The sequence below is a fragment of the Aplysia californica genome, unplaced genomic scaffold (genome assembly GCF_000002075.1).
Source record: "Aplysia californica isolate F4 #8 unplaced genomic scaffold, AplCal3.0 scaffold00073, whole genome shotgun sequence".
NCBI lineage: Eukaryota > Metazoa > Mollusca > Gastropoda > Aplysiida > Aplysiidae > Aplysia > Aplysia californica.
Window position 1 is genome coordinate 72762 of NW_004797343.1, and position 15149 is coordinate 87910.

Below are 15149 nucleotides of genomic sequence, written 5' to 3' on the forward strand. Positions count from 1 at the left end.
GAGCGAGAGAGAGAGAGAGACAGAGAGAGAGAGAGAGAGAGAGACAGAGAGAGAGAGAGAGAGAGAGAGAGAGAGAGAGAGAGAGAGAGAGAGAGAGAGGGGGGGGGAGGGGTGAAATGAGAGAGGGAGAGAGAGCGAGTGAGAAGGAGAAAGAGGATGGGAAAGAGAGAAAAAGAGAGATGGGGAGAGAGAAAATGTGTGTGTGTGTGTGTGTGTGTGTGTGTGTGTGTGTGTGTGTGTGTGTGTGTGTGTGTGTGTGTGTGTGTGCTATGCAATGGAAAAGAACAGGAGAACTGGACCATTATCAAGGTGGTACAATTCTAAACAAATACAGAAGATTAAATGATAATTTCTTAAATAGACAAGCACCTTTATATTAATAAATTCCCTCGCGAAAAAAAAAAGTTAAAAACTCTCACATTTTTCTCTGGTACAGCATATTCCCCAGAGTTGGCTTTGATAGAGGTGTACGTTTCTTTGAATCCTTTGTGCACCAGCTGAAAAATTAGAAACAAGCCGATTCATCATTTAATAAAAACTATGATCGATTCAATGAAACTAAAGTAAACTTACAGAGGAGCAAGAAAACAACAATTTTCTGGTTAAAGGCTTGTGCCTCTGTCTAATGGGACAAGTAGTGTACAAGGAGTAAGTAAGGTATGTAAATGTAATGAATACAACAGTGCAGTTTTTATCTGCAAGTCCCATATATTTAATATTATATGATTTTCATTAGCATCAATAATTTACACAAAAACTTTACCTTTTCCCAACAATTAACCAACATTTTTCAATAGATTTGTACAAAGTTAATACGATAGTCTCTAGCTAACAGTAGGCCGGATTAAAGAACAATCCGCCCTAACGAATGCACGAACCAAATTTTTACGATGATTATTACCCAGTACAACCCGGTCTAAAAAGCACAATGTTCCTGCACTTGTGTCAAAAACATCTTCCATAAAACAAGGCAACTCATTTCACTTGCAATTGATGAAAATGAAGTAAACACCACAGGTGCTCCTTTCTTTGAAATTGTGGCTTCGCCAGGTAGAAAAGACTTTTGGGGACAAAGCATCAGACAGAATTGTGCAATGAGGAAAGCTAGTGACCAGCCATGGTGGAGGGCAGTCAGTATGAAAGGGCTGTGCGATGATTTTGATGGGGGATTGTCTGAGATCGCACAGCGTAGGAAAACTTCACATCTTGGGGCCAGCTCAGTCCAATGACAACCCACCAATGAGAAGGTTTACATCAACCACTAAAATTTGATAGAATAAAGTCAAAACTGTCAAAGATAGAAGTAAGGGAGCCAGTAAAAAAAAAATGCAGTCTGAACTCATAGACAGTGTCCCCAGTCATCAAGGAGAAAAAATCTCTCCTTTCACCTCCTTTCTTGCTCTCTGATAATGTTCTGTCGTCTGCTTTCGTCTCCATTTTCTGCCCTATCCCCCACCCTATCCCTTTGTCTCCTCCTCTGGACTTCTGACTCTTTCTACTGCTTCTCCATGGCTCCTTACAACTGTCTTTCAGCCACACCCCTGATCTCAGGGTAGGTAAGATCGAACAACTAGCACTCTTGGATAAGGACGAAAAAATCTCAGAGGTCCTGTGCTGTGGTGATCCTAAAACCGATAAGAGCAGGCTTCGGCCACTACAAGATTTTAAAAATTACATGTCATTCATATCAAACTGAAAATGTGTCCTGCGTGCCCATATGAACTTGTGCAGCTGTGAGCGCCGTAAAACACTCAGATCTATAAAAAATTGAGAAAAATAAAAAGGAAGTTGGAAAAGTAGGAAATTTGTTAACCTGAATTATCTATGCTGGACAGGCTTTGATAAAGTGAATAACGAAAAGGTGTTTCTCATCTCTTTGAAACCGGCCTTATGTTCCTTCAAGTTTCGACATTTGAAAAGTCGAAAGAGTCTCTCTCTCTGTCTGTCTCTCTCTCTTAAAATGTAACTGTAGAAGTTTTCCACCCCCACCGACATTACTCAAAACTTACATCATTAAGGAGGCAGGCTTCCGATCATGCCCGTCAAACACAGCGCGGGGTGAGAGGAATCCAACATCCCAGCAGAAAGACTGAGGTACTCGGTTGAGATTTTCTCCCCATTCGGGAATCGAATTCGGTGTCTGTTCTCTCTGACTCTCTCTCTCTCAGTGGTGTTATGGTCAGACTCATTGCAATCGCACGTAAAGAGACTTGAGTAAGATTCTTGAATGTTGATCCACCTGAACACAATTTGCAAATGCTTTCTTCTAGAGCCAAAATTGAAAATTATTGTTTATTGTTTTTCTGCGTTCCTTCAAACAATTTTATGGGCTTGTCAATCTTGTCTTTCCTGCATGTTCCTTACATCTGTGTTTTCTTTGGTACAGCTTCTCCTTACCATTCAGCCAAACAAAAGCCCCAAGAAAATCTTCAAACCCTAGCAAAGAAAAGGAATCAGGAATGGTAATGTTACAAAACATGTCTGGTCTTGAAAATACCATTTTACAAAGAGCAGTGTAGGAGAGAAGAAACCGGAGAACAAAAAGAACATGATGAACAAACAGCGTCACTTAGAAGACAGGAAAGCCTTCAGTACTATAGTCTGGTTCAAAGTAAGATAATCAAGGTGGCACTCCAAAGACTACTCAGGGTACAGGAAGTTTTCCAATACGGAAGGAAACGAGTAATAATGTAGTTTAATTGCAATATCTGCCAAGTCAAGTTTTGGAGAAAAAGAGTCATCTACTCCGCCGACCTCTTTCAAAACTTATTAAATCAGGCAATTTACCAAGAAAACAAACCTGTCTAAATCTCTCAATTAAAAATAGTCTTGGAGGAAAACGATTTCCATTAAGTTTTCGATGCCATTGAGAAAGCGTGCTATTTTGTCTGTACGTCATATAGAACCAATTACCGTCAAGCCCGTTGGCCCCTTCAGCTTTTCATTTCTCTCACTCAAAATGGCACAAGCAGATTCAAGTTTCCATTTCATACACAAAAAATACCATTTTATGTTTATAATGCTATTTATTATAACACTCAAACACTGTGCTGTTTGTAGCAATGAGTTGTATGTTGAGTGGGTCCAGAGTCAAAACACCTTCACATATTGAACAGCTAAGTTTCCGCTTCCCTTTCAGAGATTTCAAACCTAAAACATCCCAAATCGGTTTTCTTTTTTTTTTTTTAAACAAAGAGAAACAACGAATTGCCTCATGGAATACGGCACGTCTGCAAAGTAAAAATTTTCAGGATAAGAAAAATTAGAATCTCTGAAGGCTTTTTCATCCATAACGAAAGATGAACATTTTCTTTAAAATTATATACACCAACTTGAGAGATCAATATGGGGCCGGTAACCCTATTTCAAGAGTGGTATCATCAACCTTACAGTTACACTTACGGACTATTGCTGATTCGTCTTTTGACACAGTACATCACTAGAGAACAGATGTGCCCTGATTTTCTCTCAAAAACTTCATTAAGTTTGAATCCTTCATTGGTGGGGGACAAACCCTGAATCGGGAATGGCCTAGGAAATGCACCATGGTTTCATCATTACAGAGTCTTGCTATGGTTTCCACAGGGTATGTCATGATAAAGCTCTCCATAGTGCACTGGTGCTGTGTTGTTTGAAAAATGAAATGAGAAGCAAGAATTGTCATCATTATTCAGCAGGAAGATGAGTGCAAACCTGGGCTTCAAGGTCAGTGCTCGTAGAGAGTCAGTAACTTGAGTATACCCATGTGAACGAAAATATATAACAAAGAATCAGTCCATTTCTATAAGGTTATCTCGTTTCCTGGTTTTGCAACATAAATGACTTGATAAGGTTTGCAGGTCTTTGCCATTGATCCCTTCCCCATCTAATCGTTTTGTTTTTGTTTTATAAAAGTTCATCAACTTTTCTGTAATGACCACTCAGTAAATATCTAATACAAAGGGTTGTTTTGGTTGCGAAACTTTTAATTCCACATAGTATCGGTCAGCTGAGAAACGCGGGGAAAGTTGTTTGTCTTTTGAGCCCACAGCATTTTATCTTCTAATCCCTATACTTATTCTTGTTAATTGTATTTTGTCTTGCTATACACTCTTCTTTTCAACTTTACAACTAAATCGGTCTCCATATCGTAGTTTCAACACTCCTGTCAGTCCCAGAGACCGTAAATACCGAGACGGTGCAATCCTTCTTCGGCCTTAGAGCATCGTCGGAGAATCGAGGTCAGCGACTGCGCGCGTTGCTCTGCGCATTAATGAGCTCCCACAACACACGCAGTGGTACTATAACACGAGCTGTGGGGTGACTAGTTGGCCCCATTTTAGTATTTTATACAAATTCATGAAGATACATTTTTTAATCTAGCCTCAATTGTTGTGGAAAAATAAGAATATGTTAAGATAAATTGATACAAACTGCTGTGCAAAGTTTAGGTTAAATTGATTCACCCGTTAATGAGATGTTTGAGGACAAGTTGCGCCACGAATTTTTGACCACACTGTAAAGATCATCGTGCAGTCTGACGTTAATAAATACAATGACTCATAGTCCACTGTGTTGCATTTGCAGGAACCACCTTTGCTTTCAATTACGTTTGGCTCCTGGAGCATTTTCAGCTTTAGATTCTGTCTACTGTGCGCTCTGTTCATCAAAGGTTTAAAATGTGTTTTTAAAAAAGCAGCTTAAAAAAAACCCAACAAATTAACTGCACAAGTTTGAAACTGGCTTTTTCAAGCCACAGTGACGACAATGTTCAAATTGTTTCTGGCTGATGAGGGTCAGGTGCCTTGCATTGGAAGATGAGAAATCTTCCAATATCCCTGTACAGTCCTTGCAGACTACATCGTAAAGTTTCTTCAAAGTGTATCCATTTACGTCAGACATTTCATTTTTAAGTTCATTGCATCTTTAATGTATTGCAAAATTTCACAAAATTAACAATGTATCTGTGGGGTTTTTTTATCAACGTCTACCAGAATTGCAACTATTGTTTGACTGAAATTCTCACTCGTTAAATTTTGATTTATCAAAAAGCTATCCACTACATCCCTGCAACTGCTTGTAGGTGATGCGATCATAATTTTGTCAGCCATTATCTGTCTCTTCAAACGAAAATGTAACTGTTGTGGGGGGTCTGGATTGTCAAGATATGTCCACCTTTTTCCTCTGGTGACTGAGAACAGATGTTCAAGTTCATCTTGATGTCACTGTAAGTAATCCCCCATTGCAACTCACAATGTCTGCCACAAGACCTTGCAAAGCAGTGACGTTGTGGATCCACTCACAGACTCATAGTAATACTTTTGTAACTTTCTTTTTTTTTCTTCTGGGCCAAACTTCATGAATTATCTTTCAACCACAGAAGTGTCCGGTATGCTGCAAAAATTCATGGTGCTGTGATGTAGTTGTGACTGAGTTACGATATTCGACAGAGAATGACACAAATGACCAAATGAAAACGAAAAGATCATAAAAGTCATTACAGAAATCAGATATAGCAATGTCAGACAAAGGATTAATTCAGAGATACATAGAGTGTCCCAATTTAATTGCTTTTGATACACTGCCACTAAGCACGTGCACAGCCAAACAAACCCTGCGTCGTCCAAAACTTGACACACAGTTGGTAACTTGGGTGCCACCCTGAATAAACCTAAGGTAATGTACTGTCTTTTTCATAGAAATTTACAATAACTGTCCAGCTCGCAGTATCATCATGATGAGTAGGCTCACAGAAATTGTGGTAGATAAACAAATTGTTTCTAATTCTTAATGAAGTGTGGAGGATCAAAGAGGACTGTGATTTTACCACCCTCGTGATGAAAAAAAAAAGGCTTTTCGAGGGGGAAACTTTGATTAGTGTTCTAAAACCGTCTGGTTATATGGGCCTTGGTCACACGCAAGCCTTCACCTTCAAACCAACATATTTAAAGCTTTTAATGGCCTCTAACAATGGAACAACGAGCTGCACTACCAGCACCAGGTGCGCGCTGATAAGGAAGCAGGTCAGCGGTTGACCTTCGGTCGACGCGCAGACATTCCCCCCGGGAGTTTCGTGAGCTCGCAAGCTTTTCGCCCCATTGCTTTATCCTGGTATTTATAATCATTGGTCATACCTATCGTCCGTCCTCTCATCATCACTCTCACATATACTGTGCTCACTATGGGTCATTTCTTTAGCAAATTCTAACGGTTATGCTTTATAGTCAACCGGCATAGTAACCTCATCCCAATCATTATAATCTTTTGTTTCAACATCATCTTCGTCATCCGATCTTTCCGTTAATGTAGAATCTGTGACTCATTTGAGAGTGAGTCTTCTCAGCGTTGGTCTAGGCGCAGCGTTTTTATCGTAAGTAAAACGTCTCAGGAACGCTCTCGAGGGTGACATTAGAAATTCTCTTGTAAATCGATAAGTGTTCAAGCAACTCAACTTTTGACAGCAAGAAACAATTCAAAAATGGTATCTGAATACATTTTGAAAGTTTGAGAGTGAAAAACGAAAAAGCAAGCCCTTTGTTGCATGCACAACTACCTCAATTCAGGGTGGCGCGAGTGGTGAGTGGAAAGGTTGAAGACTAGCGCCAAAGAGGAGCACTAGGCATCGAAGTGGTGTGAAAAACAGCACACCAACAAGGTGCGGAGCGAGGCAAAAAAGGTTAAGGTGATCTTCGTATCAGTTGATCTTTTTTCATTCTCCTGATCACATCAACTCATTCGTATTCGACTGTATCAGTCCAAAATATGTCGAAAAAACATTTATTAGCAACAGTTGTCCTCAGTCAAGTACTTATGGTGTTGCAAGTCACATTTAAAAACTCACGGATCAACAGGAATTGTTTCCCTCTGAGACAAATGCGATCCAAAAATCGGTCACAACATATTTTACTAAAAGGTCTGGTCTATTTTTGGGTCACGACATACAAGTTGCTAGTAAATATCGATGTACTGGGAAGGTTAAGGGGGAAGCCAGGAGATGCAGTCATGACAGGTTTCCATTTTGGAAAGGTTTTACGTCAAGTTCGACTGTACTTTACAGATATCACATTAACAGAAAGCAAATTAAAAGGTAAATGCAATTCTTTATTTTGCTTTCTAAGGTATAACAGATAAAAGCCAGGTACAACATTTCTTTTCATAGTAATCAATTTGAATTATTTGACATCTTACCCTAGAGAAGATGAGTGTTTTGCCTGCGTCACAAATGCCCAGAAGCAATACACCCTGTCGTTTATTCTGGCTCCTGCTCTTCACAATCAAGATCACTGAAAGCAAAATCATACACCAACAATGTCAAAACATAGGATAGGCTTCATTGAAATTCTTGTGAAGTGAAAGAAAAGAAAGCGAATCCAAGAGTTTGGTTAATTTGGACTGGTCACTTGTTCAGGCCTATGACAAGGTGACTGTTTATTAAATGTGAGGCAGCGTGGTGGAATCAGGCTCTCGTCAAAATAATGAAAGTGAAGAAACTTGCATTTTTCCGCAGGTTTGTGAATTTTTATCAAATTTATGTTTTTTGGCTCTACACCTTTCATGCCCATTAAAGAACTAATTTCTGTATGGATTTTTCTGAAAAACCTTGATTAAAGGCACAAAAAATGTAAATTTTCTGTTACCACGGAATCTTTTAAAGCTAAGAAAATAACTAATCTTTGGCCGCCATTTTCTCCCTAATTTTACCTCTGAAAACAGGTAATCCTACCTCCTTCATTCGCAAATATCTCGACTAATATTCAAGATAAATGGATATTTTTTTATCCAAATAAAGACAAGTGAACAAGCTTTAAGATGATACCAAACTCTACATGCCCAAAAATTGACGAGCGCCTGATTCCACCATGCTGTGACACCAGAGATGCCAACCACAGAAAACCGAAATGAGTATTGCGAAATATGAAAATGTGTATTTTCAGGGGAAAATGTGCATTCCCCACGACCGACCAACCAGTAATAGTAAAATGTTCAGGGTGTCCAGCAATATTTCCTGAAAAAAAATTACTAGCTCACCAGCTCGAAAAAAGGAGCACACACGCGTACAATATACATGTATCCAGTTAACAACATGTCAGTGTTCAATGTCGTACTGGGGTCTTGTTTGACTTTAAAATTTCAGTCTATTATATAATATTTTCCTCTCATTATTATATAAAAAAATAAATCCTGCTTTCAGAGTTCGGAAGGGCCTAGAACAAGAATTTCGACTATCAAGAACCAGTCTGTGTGTCATGATTCATATTATGAACTGACAGGCTCAAATTATTGCTCAAACTCAGAGAAAAGCAATAACTTGAATGGCTCAAGTAGACCCATGCACCGTGAGAGTTGTAACAACTGTGGTAGGGCAAGATGCAGTGACACTGAAAATCTGCCAGTCTTGAACAGAAAGCTACAACATACACTGTAGGTATAATTTACTATCACCCATCCAAGTAGGTATAATTTACTATCACCCATCCAATGAAACGCGAACACTTTATTTCAATAACACAGACTTGCAAAGTATGAGGGGTCCCCATTCCGCACACGGCCTGCACCAGGGTTGGTGATTTTTTTGAAAAAAAAATAAAAAAAATCGATTTTTTAAATTTAAATCAGATTTTTTAAATTTAAATCGGATTTTTTTTTTTTTGATTTTTTTAAAAATGTCGACACAGTTTGGGATTTTTGGTGGCTAAAAGTATGTTCTTTTAGTGCACAATGCATTGTCTTTATTTTAACTAATGATTAATTTAAGCAACTGCAATTTTAGAAAGCCTTAATCTGCTATATCAGTGAATTATGGCTACAGACAAAAAAATGAAGAAAATGTCAGTCTAAAAGGAAGGGGAGGGGGGGGGGGGTAATTATGCATAGATAAACTTGCATTTTATTTTTATTACAGTGTGTGTGTGAGCACGCGCTTGTGTTTGTCTAAAAAGAAAAAGCTAATTTCAATTATGAAAAAAAAGTAAATTGAATACTGTATTATTTTACTACTTACAGTAACAGGGGGGGAAAGCAGACTTTTAAGCAATTTTAGTCTACTAAACCTTATAACTGTTTTATAAAACCAAGGAAAGGAATTCTGAATGTTTAAAGATGTAAAAACAGAAAACATTTTTTTAAAGTGATTTAAATCACTGAGTTTTATTTTTAAAAATCAACTGATTTAAATCGACCCGATTTAAATCAACCCAACCCTGGTTTTCAATTATGAAAAAAAAGTAAATTGAGAACTGTATTATTTTACAGTGACAGGGGGGAAAGCAGACTTTAAAGCATGATAAATATTAGTCTACTAAACCTTATATCCGTTTAAATAAAACCAAGGAAAGGAATTCTGAAAGTTTAAATATGTAAAAACTGAATACATTTTTTTGAAAAGTGATTTAAATCACTGATTCTTATTTTTAAAATCAAATTGATTTTAAAATTTTTTTTATCAATTGATTTAAATCAACCCAGCTCTGATTTCAATTATGGAAAAAAAAAGTAAATTGAATACTGTATTATTTTACAGTGAAAGGGGGGAAATCAGACTTTTAAGCATTATTATATTAGTCTACTGAACCTTATATCTGTTTTATGAAACCAAGGAAAGGACTTCTGAATGTTGAAATGTGTAAAAACCGAATAAAAATAATTTTTAAAAAAAGTGATTTAAATCACTGATTTTTATTTTAAAAATCAAGTTGATTTAAATTTTAAAAATCAACTGATTTAAATCAACCCAACCCTGGCCTGCACCAACGCGCGCTTTGCACAAAACCAATCAAAATTCTGTTGTCCTCTGATGTTGCCTTAAACCCCCCAGATAGTATCTTAAACCCCCAAAAAAATCAATAATCTCCTCCTCTATGCCGTAGTCATATACTTCGCAACGCCGTTACTCCCACCAAAGACGGTCTTTGCCCACCCGATGCCGTTATTTATGATGCGAACGCGCGCAGGTTCAGTGACCGGTCACGATGGCGAGCCAGACAATCTAAAAATCGGACGACGCTTGTATTTTCTTTTCTTATTACCACAAGTGACAGCACAGCGACGAGTCCGAGTATTTCTTACATTTCATTTGCACGGCGACATTGCGTTTACACTGCACAACCTGCATGCCACAAATGTTGCGTTATCAGACAACTGCTGGCAAACTTCTCGGCGGTAACGAAAGTGAAAGTAGATCTTGATTTTCCCGATCGAGCCTCGATGTCACATACACTTCCGCCTGCGCCATAGCTGTCTATTCGCGTGAAAGTGAAACGTACTCTCCGGACGGGGAAAAGCTGAACGAAACGATCGCAACCGGCAAAAATTAACAAATTAACTTACTGACCACATAGGACTTGGTTTTCAAATACTCCAGTTCTGCGATACTGATACTATTTTGACAAAAGATGGGACTTGAGATAATTAGGTCTACTCGCCCAAGCTGAATCTCGTATTTTTCGCATTCCAGGATGCGTATTTTTTCATGAAAAGTCTTATTCGCGTATTTTCGGCAAAAAATCGTACTAAAATACGTAAAATCGTACTGGTTGGCATCTCTGTGACACAAATAGACTATTTATGGTCACTGTCCAATTGAACCTGCTTTACAAGGTTAGTAAAAGAAAACAGGAGCTACTCAGTTCTCTCGGGACCACATCTTGGATACTCTCACTCTCTATACAGAGAACCTTGGATTCACCACCAGATTCAACGTCACCCCAGACTTCTCTAAAATTGTCTCCTTTCACCTCCTGCCCTTCTGTCTAGCAAAGCAATGTTCTGTCGTCTGCTTTCGTCTCCACTTTTTTATCCCACCTCCTTTGCCCTCTCCTCTGGGCTCCTGGCTCTTTCCGCAGCCTTTCTACTGCTACTCCTTGGCTTCTTACTGCTCATGCTGTCTTTCAGCCACACCCCTGATCTGGTAGGAAAGATCTACACCTAGCTTTTTCAGACAAGAGCGAAAAATCTCAGAGGTCCAGTGAGCAAGTTGTGCATAAAAGATCCTTCGGTGGTCTAAAATCAATAACAGTAGGCTTCGGCCGCCACCTGGTCAAAATTCAAAATTTCCGACCAACTGAAAATATTTGGTGTGTCCTGCTCGCTTATATGACCTTATTTTGATCGACAGCGCGCAGTTCACAGGTCTTTGGGGCCACAAATTCAAATAAATATACAACATCAGAACTTCCGTTAACGAAAGGTAGATTAAGCTTCATATAGATTAGATTCTAGATCTAGCTCTGTGGCGCTAATCACAAAGCAGCATTTTATTTTTAGCACTGCCGCTAATCGCAACGCGGCGTTGCAAATAGGCACTTCCTATTAACAATACTGGAAAACTTGTAACCAATCAGAGCATGGCTGAAGGGCTGCAGTTAGCCACAAGTGTGAAATTTTAACGCGCGAAACACATCCATACGGATAATACGTCCAACTACTGACCCAACATGCCGTTCCATGCGCTATCTCCACCAAAGATCATAGTACAGTATTTTGTCTCCACAGTCTTCTAAAAATAGTCAGTAGGCATCCCAGGATGGGATGACATCACATTACTAAAAGGTAGCGTCAATTGTGACCAGATCATCCGGTCAGAACTGACACTGCGTCAATTGTGACCGGATCATCCACAATTCAGGCAGAACTACCATTAGTGTTTTTCCTAATTTCGGACTCTGTCTATCAGTGCGGATGATCAAATTGACAAAGCTAAGAAAAAAATGACGTTATGGCACAAAAGTAAGCTAATTTGATTGTCTACAAAGATGCTATTATGACTATTTAACATTTCGAATCGAGCTGAACTACACGGGTCGCCATTTTGTTTTGCCCGGAAGTTCTCGCAGGATCTACTCCTCCCCCCCCTCTCTCTCTCTCTGTCTCTTTCTGAATACTGTCTATTCATGTGGAAGATCAAATTGATCAAACGAAGTGACTATTCGGACTCGAGTCCGAATATGAACAAATGTATTCGGACTCTGATTCTTGTCCAGCATGACATCACTTCCGACTTCCTGTGACTCGCGAAACCGGCTTCCTGTCCTGCCTCACTCGTGACTCGCCTCAGACTGGGTAGAGACCGGGATCACTTCGGGCAAAAAGGCGTTTTGTGCAGGAGCCACGTTTTAATATTATATGATGAATTTGAGGTCGGCCTGAAAAGTTAAAGCGCTTCTAATAAATGTTTATTTGTCAAGAGGTCATCAGAAGCAATTAAAGATGGCTCGTTAGCGTGTGTCGGGGTCGGATGGGCGGCCTGCACTCGTGTGGCTGTGTGCGTGTCGGGGAGGGGGGTGGGGGGGCACTATCGGTCCGGGCGTTGAACGTCGCATACGCGTCAGTCTTTTCCCCCCCGGCAACTGATCATTATTACAATAACAAGCTAGTCTTGACGTATATCTACGTAATGAATTGTGCGCTGGTCTATGAAATCAAAAGTTGCCATATGCTTAGCTCTACACAGCAACACAACTTTTTCTTGGTAAACAATCGATATGACACAGGCTTGTGTATTTGAATGAATCGGTCTTTTTTTTTTTACACAGCTCATAATATCGTCGGCGGAGAATTCTAACCGTCCAACTCCGATTTCGTAAATTTTGCAGGAGAGACAAAAAACTGAATTCAAAGGCTGTAAAATAATACAGTATTCAATTTACTTTTTTTTCCATAATTGAAATCAGAGTTGGGTTGATTTAAATCAGTTGATTTTTTTTATATTTCAATCAACTTGATTTTTAAAATAAAAATCAGTGATTTAAATCACTTTTTAACAAATGTATTCAGTTTTTCCATATTTGAACATTCAGAATTCCTTTCCTTGGTTTTATTAAACATATAAGGTTTAGTAGACTAATATAATCATGCTTAAAAATCTGCTTTCCCCCTGTCACTGTAAAATAATACAGCATTCCAATTTACTTTTTTTCATTATTGAAAATAAACATTTTCTTTTTCTTTTAAGACAAACACAAGCGGGGGCACACACACACACTGTAATAAAATCCAAGTTTATCTATGCATAATTACCCCCCCCCCCCCCACCCCTTCCTTTTAGACTGACATTTTCTTCATTTTTTGTCTGTAGCCATAATTCACTGATATATATATATATATATACATTACTGAACAGAACAGGTAGAAACACCGCCCGATTACTACCGATACAAGATGGCGGCCAGGCCCGCCTGGGGTAACAGACGAAAAAGCGCCCAATTTTCCGCCATTTTTTAGTTTCCCCCACACATTTTCTGCCGATCCGATGCCCGCCGCCTCATTGATATGCCCCCCCCCCCACCCCCCATGTTTCCCACTTTCATTGTTGTAGAAAAAGGTAAAATTGAAGATTAGCAGACCACCTGGCACCTGCATATATCGTTGGCAGAGAAGGCCACCTCTATTCTCACCCGGAGTGAGAATAGTGCAGGCGAGTCTTGTGGCTATTCTCACCCGGTGCGCGTTCACCAAATTTTGCGTTCACCCTAAACCACAGTATTCTACACTGTGATAACAGAAAAATTGTAGAATTCTGTGCCGTGAACAAACGTTCCATTACAACTGTAGCCTACTAAAAGCGTACAATTTTGTCTGTGGGCAGTGGAGAGAGAGAGAGAAAGAGAGAGAGGAGTAGCGCGAGAATTTCCGGGCAAAACAAAATGGCGACCCGCGTAGTTCGGCTCGATTCGAAAAGTTAAATAGCCGTAGCATCTTTGTAGACAACCAAATTAATTTACTTTTGTGTTTTAACATCATTTTTTAACTTTGTTTTGGTCAATTTGATCGTCCACACCGATAGACAGTATTCAGAAAGAGACAGAGAGAGAGAGAGAAGAGTGGAGGAGTTGATCTTGCAAGAACTTCTGGGCGGGTGAGAATAGCCACTTTCGGCAGAGAATTCTAACCGTCTAACTCCAAATTTTCTCGAATTGCTTTTTTCCTTAAAATAGATAGACATGACGAATGGCTACGTCCTATTAAAATGTAGAACAATTTTGACAAACAAAAGTCTTGTTTTAAAGAGAAACTCTAGCCAGCCGTATATTCTGACTGGCTTCGGGGACTGAAGAATTCTAACCGTCTAATTCGTTTAGGTAGCTCGCCATTGTGGATCACGGCGATAAAGTTTTGGTCTGATGGAGGCGTTTGATTTTAAATAAATGTAAAATCAGAAAAGGTTGCTTTTGTTAAAGGGTTGGTTGACTGTGTCGAGCCTGTGGAGAAAAAGGAGAGAGAAATGAGAAAGCAGAAGATCGTGGTCCATGAAGTACCATCTGCGAGTGAATGGGGCCAGAGTCAAAGAGTGCACGGTTTTCTTCTTAAATCCTGTACTTTGTTACTAGTGTGTTCACATTGTTCTCACATGTGGGTTGGGTGTAGCAGAGGGTGAGGTTCCAGTTCAGAGAAAAGGGTTAGGGAGGAGACTACAGCATCAAAGGTACTTAAACAGTTTCTTCGTGATCTGCCCAAGTTGCCGAAGGACTCCAGTAAGTTATACTTGGAACCTGTTTTCCAGAGCTTACAGGCAGTGTACCGCTGTTTGTATATAAAGAAAAGTATGAGTTGGTGGGGGGGGGGGGAGTGGTACTTTCTACCTTCAAGTTTAAAGAGAAGATCAATGCTATCATGAACCTGTCATGGTTCCATCCTCGAAAAGATAGGTGTGATAGACAAGGAAAAATACATGGGCAGCCCCAAAATCAAATACGTGTACATCAAAATGGACCAGCAATCAGTTCTGCTATATCCACGCACCAATGCTTCTGCTTTGTACTACAAGACGAAATTGAATGTACACAATTTCACAGTATAGGAACTAGAGAGCAAGGACTGTGTATTACATGTTATGTCTCAAATGAATGCGAAGGTGCTCTGATTGCAAATAAATTTGCTCCTTGTGTGGCTGATTTTTTGTCATCTGATTTGACTCCAGATCATTATATTCAGATGGATGTGGTTGTATCAGAACTGCAAAGTCACAATGAGTTCTGCACTGTTACATTTCAGCTCTGTCAATCAGGGTTGGTGATTTTTTTGATTTTTAAAAAAATGTCGACACAGTTTGGGATTTTTGGTTGCTAAAAGTATGTTCTTTTAGTGCAAAATGCATTGTCTTAATTTAACTAATGATTAAATTAAGCAACCTCAAAAGAAAGCCTTAATCTGCTATATAATAGTATATATATATA

General features: G+C 39.2%; 1 protein-coding gene across 1 annotated transcript in view; it reads right to left on the reverse strand.

The window, feature by feature from the left end:
* The window catches only part of LOC101855240 (signal recognition particle receptor subunit beta), a 31257-nt gene that overhangs the window by 11589 nt on the left and 4519 nt on the right, over window positions 1–15149 (reverse strand). Inside the window, exons 2-3 of the mRNA XM_005093949.3 lie at window positions 7168–7262; window positions 420–497 (exon numbers count right to left, since the gene is read on the reverse strand). Coding sequence (XP_005094006.1) covers window positions 420–497; window positions 7168–7262 — 173 coding nt within the window. The remainder of the gene's footprint in view (window positions 1–419; window positions 498–7167; window positions 7263–15149) is intronic.